Below are 14,967 nucleotides of genomic sequence, written 5' to 3'. Positions count from 1 at the left end.
CAAGGATTATCGACTGAGAAGGTTTTATCACTTAGTGAGGAAGCAGGGCCTGCTGCCCGCAAGCCCGAGTGTCCTCTCCCCATCCCCATGAGATGTTTATAGGATGACGTCACAACTCGATCTCAATCAACTGTCCAAACCAATGCAAGCTGCTGCGTTTCCCTACAGACGGCAGACTAGCCACCATGCAACGACCGAGTGTGGCATCCACAGGACTGCCACTGCTCCAAGTCAGCCACCCAGGAGAGGGCAGGGAGGGAAGACACCGGGCAAGGTCAGGTGCACCGTCCTGCTTCCAAGGTGCCGACTCTGCCTTTGAACTTCTGATGGTGGCAGATCACACTTATTTGGGTGGTATATTCACAACTCCCTCATTTACTCATTTATTCACTCACTCACTTGAGAAACAGTTCGAGTGGCTACTATAGTCAAAGCTGAAGAGGATCCCAAGATATTAGAATTCAAACATGGCCTGTGCCTGGCCCACTGCCTCCTTCCAAGCCCCTTCCTTATCGGACAAGCCCACCCTTCCGTCCCACGGCCCCGCCAGCCACTCTCCAAGGCCCTGATGTGACTCCACTCCTCCAGAAACTGCAAACCCTCAGAGGTGCTATTCTTCATGCCACAGAAATGGAGTCTACCCAGTAATGTTCCAGTCCAAGGCTTTATCCTGAGTTATTGTTCCTTTCCCATATTGCCATATTCTGGCCACAGAATTATAAGTTCCCAAGAAGAGTAATTAGCTAAAAATATATACATATATATATTTTTTTATATAACTATTGAGTACCTGCTTTGAGCTAGGCAACATGGTGGTGTTTTCTCATAGTAACAGTTTGTCTTTTGTACTTTTTAAATTTAAATTTCAAAACAATCCACTGAGACAGGAATTATCATCCCATTTACAAACGAGGTGAAGGGACTCATTTGGGAGTTCAGTTAGGGAGAGGCAGAAAACAGATGTGACTAAATCTTTTGATTCCAAAGTTCAGTCATTGAAGAACCATTTTCTTTATTACCGAGGCCAGTTCAGCATGGGGTTACCTGCAGTGCACTGCTACAGCACAGCAAGTGATCAGCAAACCTGGCGATCAGCAAACCCTGCCACACGATTCTAATCCAGGGGCAAATCATTCCATGGTCCAACGTACACCCCCCGTCCAGTGGTTCCCAAAGTGTGGTCCCAGGAGCAGCAGCACCAGCAACCTACTAGAAATGCACATTCTCAGGCCCCACCCAGGCCCACTGAGTCAGAAAAACTCAGGGCAGGAGCCCAGCAACTGGCGTTTTAACAAGCCGTCCAGGCAATTTGCTAATTACATTGATGTACAATTTACATAACATAAAACTCAACCCTTTAAGCCATTCACAGTGTGGTGTAACCATCACTGCCACCTAATTCAGAGTGTTTTCTTTACCCTCGAACAAATGCCAAACGCATAAAGTAGTCCCCCTCGTTTTCCCTTCTCTCCAGCCCCTGCCCAACACTAATCTGCTTCCTGTCTTTATGCATTTGCCTGTCCTGTTCATTGCATGTACATGGAATCGTGTGCCACGGGGCCTTTGTGTCGCCTCCTTTCACTTAGCCGCGTGGTCTCACGCTTCCTTCACGCCGTACCACGTAGTGGTACTTCATTCCTTTCTGCTGAATAACGTTCCCTGGTAAGCAACACTGTGCCACGATCTGTTTATCCGCTCAGCCCTGATGGTCAGGGTGACTCTCTTTGGCCATGAACGTCTGGGAACAACTCGCCCAGATTTAAAATTCAAATGTTGTTGTAGCAGCAGTACAGGCACAAACCCACGCCTGCTTCTGTCATAACAATGAGAAACGCGCTCTAGACTCATCACGGGCCACCTCTCGTGCACTTCCCTTGGAAACGGTTCTGTTCTACACCGTGCTTTCATTTTCTAACAAAAGCCCAGCGCACAGCATTGACCGCACAGCCTGATTTTAGTCCTGTGCTGAAAACCCCATGAGTATCTGTCTCATAAAGCCGAATTCAGATCAGAAATGAACTTTCAAATACCCAAGTGTTACAGGAAACTGACAAACCCGCACGCTGCATGCCAATGATGGTGCGGGGAACATCCTGGCTGCGAACTGAGTCATGGGTCCCTTCCACCAGCTTCAAAATCCAGGGCATGGTAATTCTGCCTCCCCCGTGCCCGTATTCTTTCTTTCTTATTCAATAGCTTTATTCCCTGGAGCGTCCCTGACGAGAACACGGAACTGGGGCACGTAGTCGCTCATGACATCCAAGATGTCGAACGGCCCCTGATCTGCAGTTAAAAAGACAAGCCTCAGTTTCTTGTGCAGATGTTGGCAAGTTCATCACCACACACTTTTCAATATGTCTAATAAATTACCCCAAATATGCCAGGACAGCAGCTAATTGAACTGACAGATAGCAAGGAGAGACTAGGGCAAGGCAATAAAATTGGGGAATTATTCAGAAAAGCAGCGCTTTAGCAGGATACTTTCCCCTCGGCACAAGCAAGTGTTAACATGATCACACCTGGAGCCCAGAACAAAGTGCTGCTTTCAGCTCAGGGGCAGAGGATTCATCTCAGATGCCCCGGCAGGGTGGCCACGGCCCCTGCTTGGATGTGACCCCTTTTGTCAGAAACGTTTGCCTTTTTCTCTAATATTTAACTACCAGGGACACTCAGGGCAAGTTTCCCTCGCTGGATGCAAGGTTAGAAATAAAAAGAGGATGAAATAGACAGCTGGTGATTTTGGGGAAAAACACACCACTTTTAAAAAGAGGAATGCCACTTACAGCTTCCCACCGTAAATGCAGTCATGGCTTCATATTTTAGCCGTCACAAAGCTGCCAAGTAAAACATTATTAGGGGTTACTTCTACTTTGACAAATCTGCAGTCAGAAAATTCTTTTCTTGTAGGAGCCCACTGTGTGTCTCACCGTCATGTTCTTGGGGTGAATCACACTAAACCCATTTATCAGCCCTGACAGCAGAAGTCGCCCATTATCTGCCTTGCGGGGGCTCTCTGGGAGTCATTCGGAGACAACTGCTCTTCCTTTTGGAAATCAGGCATCCAAGGAAAGTAGCTGTAATCAGGCTGGGTTCAGAGGGGCTGCAGGTCACGGTCCCCGCTGCTTCCTGTGACTGCTGCCTCATTAATAACTGTGTGCCGAGTCCCCAGCTCTGAGCTCCGGGGCAGACATCCGTCTGGGCGCCAACTGCAGGGAAGGAATGGAAGTGACCGAGGAAGGAGGATGGAGCAGCCGGGGCAGCTGCTGAGAACAGCTCGGAGCCGCTGCGGCCGGCCGTGTGACAGGAAAAGCCAGCGTTGCAGGAAACCAGGGACGGGAAGCCACCCAGATTTCTCTGTTTAAATCGATAGGGGAGAAAAAAACCAAACCTTCAGGTCGTCCACAGCTGATAAACGATTAGACGGCAAAGGGCTAACTGGTTTTGGAAAATATGTTGCTGACATTCGGCTCCCGCTGGTTTCTTCCTGCAGACTGAAATGGAGTTTTATTTTTTCCTGACAGCAGAAGCCACAGATTCAACAGGCCAGGGAGGGGCTTCTCTACCTGGGCGCATGGGGCGGTGGAGACGTGAATCTGGAAACCTGCGTCTGAACACGCCCCGTCTCGGCACTTCATGAAGCCTCGGTTTGCACACCTGTAAAATGGAGATGCCCACCAGTCCCTCGCACGCCGAGCAGGAGGATAGATGAGCTTCAGACCAAAACGTGAAAGTGTTTGGTTAACATTCGAGCGCCCTGAGACGCCAGCTGCCAGTGCTGACATGAAAACGATGTTTCTTTTTCTCATTTCCAGTTGCCACTTGGGCTATTTCGAATCTCTGTTCCCCAGTGTCTAGCACATTTTAGTGCTTAGAAACGTTTTTGCTAGGGTGTAGGATTTATTATAAACTGTAGCCAAAATGTAGCAATCTTTAAACTGTAAAGCCACAAGTAGGAGTGAACTTGAGAGCAGAATGACTCAGGATGGGAAGGAATGATGCAGCGGTTCAGCACGGTCCCTCATTTCATGCACACCTGGTGTTGAAGTACCGAAAGGCCCTGCTCCTTTCTGGAAGGGCCAGCTGTTCTCTAGCTCAGCAAGAACACGGGCTCAGGAGCAAGAAAACGATCAACCAACCCACCAACCAACCACAGTAAGTGCTGTTCAGATGCATGTTACCTGCTGGGCGGCGGCTGTGCTTGTTTTCAGTTCCTGGAAGCCTTTTCTAGATGTTTTCCCAGTGCTCCTGTCACATGAGTGCACTCCACAAATTCTTCCGTCCTTTTCCTCCACGGCCCAGGCCCCGCACCAAGCTCAGGGTGGGGCGTGGCCACCAATCCTGGGCCCCATTGTCCAGCAAAGACAATCTAATGACTCTTATTTTTCATCATTCATTCCACAGCTAGCTCAATGAGCTTTTTCAACAAACAACTCAATAATTCACAGCTTGAGCCAGTTCTGGTCGTCCCTAGTCCTTGGCGGAGCAGGAGCCCGGCGCCAGTCCCAGCTTCTCTTCCCAGGTGAGATGAGGGCCAGGTCCTTCTACAAGTAAGAGGAGGGAAGGGGTCGCAGGTGGGGCCACTTTGCTCAGACAAGTTTCAAACCAAAAATTCTAGGGCCGCCTTCAGAAAAATCTTTAGGTATTTTCATAGTTATGCCTAGTCATAAAAAATTTCAATCACGACACACAGAATTCAGGTGCAACCAAGTATGACAGAGTACGTGCAGGGCCGGGGGGGTGGCGTTCACATCTTCAGGGGCAGAGGGGCTGCCGCGCAGCGCGAGGGGGGCTTCCCATGCCGGGGGCTTCCCATGCCATCCTGCCTCACGGGGAAGGGACAACCAGCACACACACTAGCTGCAGTTACGCCTGCAGGGAACCCCTTCTGTGGACCAGGAGCGTGGTGGGCATTCTAACATGCTTGTGAGGCAAAACACATCATTCCTACTTAGAGATGAGCACACTGAGGCTCCCCAGAGAGGTTAGGTGCCTCTCCAGGATCACGTGGTTCCGGAGTTGGGAGTGAAAGCACAGCCCTCCGAGGGAAGGCTGGTGTTCCTCCCACTCAACTGCAGGGCCTTGGCGCCCCAGGGCAGGGGTGTCTGGGCAGCCTCAGGCACGACCTGGCACAATGGCTGTGCCGGAGCGGTGGCACTGGTGGAGAGAGATGGCCGTCCAGGTGCCTTGGGGCCCCCTGGAGCCAGACGTCAGTCACAGCCCATCAGCAGGCCTGCACTTCCTTCCAGCTGCGCCTGGAAGCGCTTCCCTGAAGGTCTTTGCTGCCACTGAAAACAAAGGCCAGGTGTGGGGATTTACCCCGCACACCTGCGTTCCCGTGACGCACGGGCCAAGCCACACATACCTGAGGAAGGCTGTGAGCTCATTCAGGCCCTAACGCGCTGTGGGCAGGGGAAACAGTCGCCCAGCTGAGAGGCCCGTGTGACTCCTCGTGGCCTGAAGGGAGAGGGGTGTGGACCCGAGCCCACAGGCCCTGCCTAGCCGTGGGTGCACAGGGGCACGGCACCCAGAACAGCGTCTCGAATGATAGAAGGGCACCCAGGTAGGACTGAGTGGGACAATTCATCCTCCAAGTGACATTATAACTGGACGCTCACTGACCCAGCGGGCCTACCAGAGGGATCACAGAAGGCTAAGGAAGCCACCAGGCTGGAGGGATTGATGGAAAATGTCCTTAGGAGAACTCAATTGTTAATAGCAAATGCCTGAGGCCAGAACGGAGCCATCCACAGCACATTATATAATTCATGGCCTTAACGTGGGAACTTTGACCTCTGCTCCTCCTGAAAGAAAACCAGTTAAAGTGCAAATGTATTTTCCCAGAATTTTTAATAAGGAAACGGACTGAGTTCTGGTTCATTGAGATGTGCACATGAGGCCCCTGGATGTTTCCAGAAAGTGGACTTTTCACTTCTGTGCTAATGATGGCTGTTTCCTCCTGAACCAAGCTCTGAAAGGCCAAGAACTCACGGGCAGGGGACACAGTGCCCACACGAAAGGGACCTCGGTCTGTCAGAGGCTGCGTGTTAGATGAACTTCTCAGCCTCTTTGCAAGCGAAGGCCTCTGGCTCCGTGTGGGGCTTGTCTGGGCCCGGCTCTCGCAGATACCGGCAGATGCCGTGGTTAATCAGCGACATTCCACACGTCTGAGATAACGCCACCCTCTTCCCAGCCCCAGCAGACAGACGGACACTCAGATCCCGCCGGCTGTTCCTGCAGACTCAGCAAGTCTGCAACGCTGCAGACGCTTCTAATCAAATGGTAGGAAGAGCTGTCGCGGTAGGTACCTGCAAGCCACGCCTCCAGGGCGGAAGTCTGCACTGCCCTGCCCTTGCCTCGCTGAGCAGCTGACACCGGGCTGTCCCCAGGGCTACGCGGAACTGCAGAGAGAGACAGGCTGTCTCTCACCCCCGATGCTTGGGAACCGAAGGCTCACGTGCATCAGTGAAAGGCAAAGATGGGGTCAGGCTCCAGGAGCATCTGGCCCTGAGCACCGTGGGGACTCCGGCCTCCCTGGACCTCAATTTTCTCACCTGTAAAATGGAGGTGATTGTATCTGCTTTTTTTCTTAGGGCTGTGACAGGTAAATAAGAAAAGAGGTGCTGAAGTTCTTTGTGCACTGGATCGGGGCCTCCCAGGGTCTGTGGGCTCTTATTCTCATACCTGCTTTTAGAGTTTACATTTCTGATCGCTCTCCTCACACATTAGCTAAATTAAGCAAAGACTTTCGGGAGAAGCCCCTGCTGGAAGGAGTCTACTTTTTGAGAGCAAATTGTTCCCATCACCCTGATCTCCGTGGAATATGCACAGAAAAGCAACAGACCCTGCGCCTCCTGTTTATCTGAGTTTTTTCAGCTCTTATTTTCTATTTTTTTTCTATTGATTATATTGTTTCTTTTTTTGCAATCTATTGTAAATCCACTGTAGAGTGATGTGGAATACACAATGAAAATGGCAATACTGCAAATGCTAGATTATAAAAGACAATGGCCTCAGAATCTTCTCAGAGGTTCAGCCGTTACGCGAAAGGTGGAAAGCTCACTCTGCACTCATCTGATTGTGCTGTAATCGCCATCTGTCCCTCCATCCACCCACCCAGCCATATCCAGCCCTCCAGCCATCATTCCGCCCACCCATTACCCATGCATCCCCTGACCCATCTATCGTCTATTATCCGTCCACCCAACCATCCATCCATCCACACATCCACCCGCCCACCCACCATCCATCCTTTTATTCAAGGAGTATTTATTAAGCTCTACTAGGTGCCAGGCACTGTCCTAGGTGCTGGGGATTCAACAATGAACGAAACAAAAATTCCTGCCCTTGTGGAGCTTAAAGTGAGTCCTGCTGGAAGTTGTCAGTTGCAGAGGAGCCCAGAAATCGCCCCCGCCCTCACGCCAGCCTCTTTGCCTGGGAGAGGAGGAAGCCACGGGGGTATGCGTGTGTGGGAGGGGGGAGGGAGGGTTGGCAGGATTTCAGCTGTAATGTTTTCACACATGTTCTACCACAAATAAAATGCTGGGTTAATGAGCCAATGACAGGAAACAATTCTCTGCTGTTGGAACATAAATTGAAGGAGGTTTGCAGAACTAAATGGCTTAAAAACAGGGCTGCCTCTTGCCTCCCAGAAGTTGCCCCAGGACACTGCTCTGTACCTAGGCGGCTTTAGTTCTTCCACGGAGCCCACATGTGGCCATGGCCACTTGCACATGGCAAGCACAAGGGAGCTGACTTGGCTTTACAACCTGGGGCTTCTGCTTGGGTCATTCTGAACAATTTGGGCAGCTTGTTCAACGTCCTGAGCTACAGTCTCCTTGTATTTAAAATGGGTACAATCATGCCCACTTGACTAAGATGCCACAATGGCTCGTGGACGGCAGAGGGCTGGCTGGGCCACGTGACCTCCCCTCACCATGGGCTTTTGTGATGAATTCACCCACTTGCTCAGCACACAAGGGACATGGTTCTCTAGGAGCACTGTCGAGTGGGCCTGTGCTCGTTTACCCTGAACTGGACATTCATGGCGCAGTGGCCGTGCTTAACTGGCCTCTGCAGCTTGATCTCTGTTTTGTGTCCAGCCCGAGGGACGAGGACAAGTCTGCCAAGCCCTTAGGTGGTGGCATTTTAGTATTCTAACTCTGCAGTGATTTCAACCTCTACTTTCCAGTGAGCAACACCTAACTACAGAGAGAGGAAACAAGAACAGGCTCCACACTGATGGCCCCTTTGAACCTCTTGCCAGTCCGTCCTCCCTCAGGGTAACGCTGGGTGTGTCTAAGTTACTGGGCTGGATAGTTCACCTGACTCTGACTAGCAGTGTTTCATTTTACTAGAGTGTAGCTGCTCCTTTGTTTTTCCCTCTCTCTATGGGTCAAGATTGCCGACCTCCGCACCCTACGCTCGCCAATGCTTTGAGGAAAGATAGATTTTCTCAAACTTCTCATTGAGAAAAAAAATCCTCAAATGAAGAGCTGAGATGGGAAATAACTTCCTCCAATCCCATCTTGGTAAACTGCAAACGTTATTGTGACGAATGTGTTTAATGAACTCAAGCAGCTCCCCAAGTTCCAAGTGGGCTGAATCCCACTGATGTGTGTCGTGTGCACTCATTTTTCCACACAGCGAGTTCTCGAGTGTGGACTTTCCAGCTACACGGCACTTTCTTCAACGCCCACCATATCCACAGCTCTGGGGATTTTTCACTGAGGACTGCAGCTCGTTTCATTTCCTTGAAACACATTTTCAGGCACAGGCTTCCTTAGAAAGAAACACGGCTTCACCACGGCCTGAGCCTGGGATGCTCAGGGAGCTCTGCCCAACCTCCGATTCCCCGAGACCAGGTCCCGCCGGACTCTGCCCCAGCATGCGCCTTTCCTGCCCACCGCCCCTTCCGACCTTCGCTCCCTGCAAGCAATTAATTATTGGCCACTTTTTAAAAGATGTGAAATGGTATCGTGGTTATGTTAAAAAAATTTCTCATTGAGAGGCACCCACTGAAAAATGTACAGGTGAGAAGCTGTGACACTCAGGATGGTGCCGACAGGTTAGATGAGGTGCCCTGTGGTGAGACCCATGGCACCCAAAGCGCCCCCGTCCCAAAGCGCCCCATCCCAAAGCACTCCCGTCCCAAAGCGCCCCCGTCCCAAAGCACCCCCATCTCAAAGCGCCCCATCCCAAAGCATCCCCGTCCCAAAGCACCCCCATCCCAAAGCACCCCAATCCAAAAGCACCCCAATCCAAAAGCACCCTATCTCAAAGCACCTGAATCCCAAATCACCCCAGCCCAAAGCACTCGAATCTCAAAGCACCCCCGTCCCAAAGCGCCCCGTCCCAAAGCGCCCCGCCCCAAAGTGCCCCGTCCCAAAGCGTCCCTGTCCCAAAGCGTCCCCATCCCAAAGCATCCCTGTCCCAAAGCGTCCCCGTCCCAAAGCGCCCCATCCCAAAGCACCCCATCCCAAAGCATCCCCGTCCCAAAGCGCCCCGTCCCAAAGCATCCCTGTCCCAAAGCGTCCCCGTCCCAAAGCGCCCCATCTCAAAGCACCTGAATCCCAAATCACCCCAGCCCAAAGCACCCCTTATCAGAGTCCTGTGCAGTTTATAGTCACTGGTTCACTTGCCTGTCATCCCACTACTCTGTGAAATCCTTGAAGTCAAGGATCCTTCCTGATGTTTCTATGGCCCCACCCTGCTCCCTAGGGTCTTGCTCATGGTGGGAACACAGTAAATACTGGTTGAGTAAGTGAGTGGTTTTGCTCCAGATTGCTCATCTATTCACCCTGTTTCCTGCAGTGGGCTCTCCTGAGTTAGGGGCAGGGCCATCGTGTTTTCAGCTGTCATTAGAGAAGGGTGAACCTGGGTGGAGGCCACCCAGACCTTGTGGCTCATGCAGATGTGTTCTGCATCCAGACAGCTGAGCAGCATCGGGAATTTGATGAATGTTTTCCAAATCAAATTAAACGGAATTGGATGAGGCCACGATACAAACTGCCGGGGAAGCAGCGTGGCCGTGCTCTCTCCTTAAACATGGTTATTTGATCTAGGTGTAGATGTTATTCCTCAAGTGCACACTTCAGTTTAATGTGAATTATTCCCACCCTGGAGAGCAGGAGGAAACCCTCATTTGCTTCTTCTCTCATCCTACATCATCCTTGGCACTCGACCCGCGGCTCTCCACTCCCGGGTGGCGGATGGGGACGTGTTCTTTGCTAGGAGCCGTTGGCCAGCACGGACCAAACAAAACCAAAACAGGTCTCAAACTCCTCATCTCAGCAAATGTGAAAATGCTCTTTGGTGGCTCCCTGACATAGTCCTTTAAGGAAAGCATGCTTCCTGTAGGAAAAGAAAAGTGAAAAATCTTAAACAAAAAGGAAGCTTTCACATCAGTGTACGGGGCTGGAGAGGGGAGTGTGTGGAGTGAGAGACCAGCCGGCGTGCTAGAGAAGGGCCCTCCCACTCCACAGTTTCCCGATACCTATTGATTACACTAAAGCTGCAACTTACATGTGCTTTTCTTTTACAGGAAAGCCCCACACACACACTTTTTAAAAATTTTACAGCTAGTAAGCTCTTAATTTGGCAAGCCACAGTAGATCAGACACTATATGATATCCTTAAAAAGAAATCTTAAAAGAGAAATCAGATCGTATTACTGTCTTGCCTGAAAACCTGCAATGACGTCCCTGTGCTCTAGGGACTAAAATCCACCTTCCTGCCCCGGCACCTCTTCAATTCTATCCAGCTGCGTCTACATCACGTCCCTCCAGACCCCGGCCTCCCAGCCCAGCCTCGTGCTCCCTGCCCTCCACTGAGCTCCCCTCCTTCCGTGCTCTACCCCCTCTCTTTCCCCCTTTCTTTGGTCTTCCTCCAACCCCCACTTCCCCTTGGTGCCCCCAGCCCACGGTTCTCTTTTTCCTCTTCTCCCTTTGCTTCCTTCATAGGGCTCCTTCCAACACCTCATTTTTTTATTTGCTGTTTCTCCACTCTCTTTCTCCACCCTAGAACACAAGTTCCATGAGGGCAAGAAAGGTGTCTGTCCTGCTCATGGTTGTGTCCCCAACACCCATCACAGTGCATGGCATGTGGCAGGAGCTCACTTAACACGTGTTGTGGATTCAGCTGACTACCCTGATGACGTGGTTCTGTTATTTCCACTCTCATTTAACCGAAAACTCTCTGCAAAAAATAGAGAAACATGTGAGAGTGATTTTCTGAATGCCAATATTGCCTGTGTGTGTGTTTTTTTTTTTTTACTCTAGGAAGTGACATTTACGATTATGCTAAATAGTCTTTGCTAAAAGTGTTCAAATCATTCACATTTTCCCTTCTCCTATAAATGCAGCCTATTTAGTCCTCAACCCTCGTAAGACCAAGGGCTCCAGGAAGTTCGTTAATGGATAGACTCAACTGAGTTTAACTCCCACACGAATCCCCAGATACTGCTTTTGCCAAAGTCATTTCCAAGACAGGTCTTAAATGTTAACTACCCAAAGACATAAAACACACACTCTCACGCACACTCAAAGACTTGCAGTAATTAATGAGACAACCTGCAAGGAAACCCCCTCCGACCATTCCTGCAGAATGCAACTGAAGTCACGACACCCAAGTGGAAATAGGATTCTACTCTCTCCTAGAATCCATGGGCCTTGGGTTCGATCGGTCAGTGAAGGCAATTGGTTAATGTTCTCAGAGTCAGGATTCTTGAATGCTTTCATAAAGAACAAACAAGGTATATTAAGGGATATACTTTCCCCCTTTAAAGCATCCACAATACTTGGTTCTTTTTGATTCTGGGACTTTAGTATTGTTAAAGCAGTTACTGAATCACCTCTGAGTGGCCTTAGGGGCTAAGATTTAAATTGACTAATACTTTTGTCATTTTCCACCCGTGCCTGCATTGGTGAGGAGGAAGAGGTCAGAGGAGGTGTTTGGATGCGGGCCCGTTAGAAACGAGCTGTCCACGCAGAACCTGTGGACGCGTTGCTGAGTGATCGTGGCAGGTGCTCGAAGTCCTTTCCAGCAACAAGGAGAAGGGATTCTGAGAAAGGCCTGTAGCTTTTTGGTATCTCTGCCGTCCCTGTGAGCTACATGCTAACAATACCACCTCACGTTTGTGGAGTGATTTACGATTTACAGAGACACGTGATCTCATGCAATCCACGCCCACGCTCTCCCGGGGACGCTAAGAGGTAAGAGAAGCAGCACTTGGAGACAGTACTGCAGCAGCCTGGGAAATTCCACGGTGGCTGATGGATGACGGAGGCCTGGCTGGGCCGCGTGACCTCCCCCTCACCGTGGGCTTCTGTGATTAATTCACCCACTTGCTTAGGAAGTTGCTTTCCATCTAAGAAAATTAAAAACACCACTTCTCTGGACAGGAATGTGGGACCATAAATGAGAACCAAATACAAAAGATTTACACAAAAGCACAAGCTCAGCAAAAGAGAAAACTCAGAAATTGCTAATATGGTATAAATCAAATAAAGGCTATTAGCAAACCCCTGGTAAGGGGGAAAAAAGCCTTTTAAATGATTTGCTGAGCTCTTAGCACCATTTCTACCTATGGTGCTTGAACATCTGCGGGGTAATTTGGCTTCATTCTGCAGCTCTGCCACGGAGGCTTCTCAGTTCAAAAGGCTATACGGAAAGGTACATAGGGTATCAGAAAACGCGCCTTGCCGGTGGCCTTTCGGAATTACATACTTGTTAGAGCTGAAGGGGTCTTCCTTTTCTATGCATTCTTCACAACAAGCACAGGGGTCAAAAATATTTGTGTAATATGTGAAGAAATAAGCAGATGGATAGATGGATGGAAAAAAGGAAGGAAGGAGGACTGGGAGGAGGGATGGGTGGATGGGCTGGTTCTGCCCAGTCTTTGTTTTAGGGGCAACTCAACGCCCTACAAACCATCTCACAGAGGCCCACGAGATTGCTGCTTGCGAAGGCATAACCGCACTGCTCGACAATTCAGCAGTGACCCCGTGCTGGCCAGTCTTCACAGAGGCCAGTCCTTACTAGTCAGGGAGTCACTTATTGTCCCAGTGTCTCCTTCCAGCAAACCCAGAAAGCAGACTTGGGCCGGAAAGTTCCATGAAGGTAACTGTTCACAGGGTTCCGAGGGGTAACAAGTTGTATCCAGTGCACGTTTCCCTGGCTAACAAGAATCTTTAGGGACACAGGAGCACATCTGAATCTCTCACCGCTCCAAGTGGCATCCCCTTCCACCTCACCTGGATGCTCCAATAATGGAACTGTTCCTTTTTTTCTCATCGAAACAAGCCCAGAGTATCAGAAAGGCAGTAAAATAAGGAGGAACATCCTAAATTACCAAAGCAGAACTACCATTTTTCACTTAAACCTCTAAGATTCGGCAAGGTGACGTGCTGTCAGGGGCAGGGACACTTGAGATGTACCTGGGCAACCCCAGGGGAAGCAGTACATCCTCCTCCCCGGCACACGACCCCCCGTCTCAGCCCTGCCCAGGGGGTTCACGAGGCCGTCAGACGGCTGCTTCCTGCGGCCTGGGAGCTGGAGCCGCAGGGTCAGTTCAAGAACACGCGCTGGGACTGAGGGATAAATTGCGGTTCCCAACCAGACAGCACCCAGCCCCACCACTTCTCAGGGAAGAGGTCAGGGCCCACGCCACGCAGCGTCACAACCTGGCTGCCAGTGACTCCCCCTTGTAGCACAGTCCACTCTTGGGAAGGAATTTTCTTTCTGGAAGCTTCCATGGGTGCTCTGAGCAGGGAACCAGGGGAGCTTTTGACTCTACTATTTGCCAATGCACATTTCAAGCCACGACCCCCCTCGGAGCGGTGGGGCGCGCTGGTACTTGCCCGGTTGAAGGGTTCATGATGCAGCCTCCTCTGTCGGCCGCCGTCTTGCAGCTACAGCCTCTCTCCAGCGTGTCGTGGTTCATCCCGAAATTGTGGCCCAGCTCGTGCGCCAGGGTCACGGCCGCACCAAGGGGGCTGTCTGAATGGTCCTCGGGGAAACACAAGAGCACAGACGTAGAGTTCACACCCCCTTCCGCCTTGTTGTCCAGTCGCCCCACCCCCAACAAAGGCATCTAGCTTTCATCAACATCTGACTTACTCTAATTCCCTATACGGGACCAGTATACAGCTATCGTTTAGTTCAAGCTTAAAAAAAAAAAAAAAAGATATAATTCATTAAGCCAGTCTGGGGTCCCTGTTGCTGAGGAATGCATGTACAGCTCACGTGTACACGTAGGATTCATCACGTCTTTACATGACATCATCGAGGCAGGGATGTCCATCCTGATTCTTACAATCTCTCATAAAACTCTACTGAATGAAGCAAAAATGTCTGTATCATAAGAAGAAAAGGCGCATTCCTGTGTGGGTAATGAAAGTGCCACTTTATCCTTAACCGAGATGCTGCTGACAGTGGATGGGAGGAAGGATGCTCTGTGACATTCTCAGTAGGACCTGGACAGTTGCTACTGAGCACGCCTCTTCCTGCTCACTAGGGGAAACTTGGAAATTATTCACAATAATTTACAATAAGCCTGACCACATGGAGTAAGTGGTTTGGAGTCTCACTGGATTAGGATTATAATCCAGTTATGTCTTCCTCTTGCTGGCCCCTCTGTGTTGTCGGGCAGACTTTGGAAACGTGCGGATGTCCCGATTCTCTGACGTCTGCTGCTAGGGGCTCACTCAACCTCTTGCCTGGTCATGGAAGGAGGCTTCTCCATTCGGCAAGCACTGCTGGGCCACCCCTAATTTAGTGGAGTGCCTGGGGAGCTTGACTCAGATCGACGCTAGAAATTAACTAAAAAATGTAATTACTTAACTTTAACAAACTAAACTTAGTGAATGTGATTTATAGAAATCATGCCCACAAATGGCATTTCTGAAAAGCCCTGCACACCGCAGAGTAAAGAAGGTAACTTATTTGTGACTTGCTTTGTGCTACCCAGGG

General features: G+C 50.3%; 1 protein-coding gene across 1 annotated transcript in view; it reads right to left on the bottom strand.

Annotated features, from left to right (window-relative positions):
* The window catches only part of ADAM12 (ADAM metallopeptidase domain 12), a 298,041-nt gene that overhangs the window by 47,167 nt on the left and 235,907 nt on the right, over positions 1-14,967 (bottom strand). The window contains exon 11 of the mRNA XM_012781371.3: positions 13,857-14,005. Within this exon, the coding sequence (XP_012636825.2) occupies positions 13,857-14,005 (149 nt within the window). The remainder of the gene's footprint in view (positions 1-13,856; positions 14,006-14,967) is intronic.

This window comes from Microcebus murinus, chromosome 14, assembly GCF_040939455.1.
Source record: "Microcebus murinus isolate Inina chromosome 14, M.murinus_Inina_mat1.0, whole genome shotgun sequence".
NCBI classification, from domain to species: domain Eukaryota; kingdom Metazoa; phylum Chordata; class Mammalia; order Primates; family Cheirogaleidae; genus Microcebus; species Microcebus murinus.
Note: the sequence above shows the minus strand (reverse complement) of the source record. Positions and strands in the feature narration are given on the sequence as shown.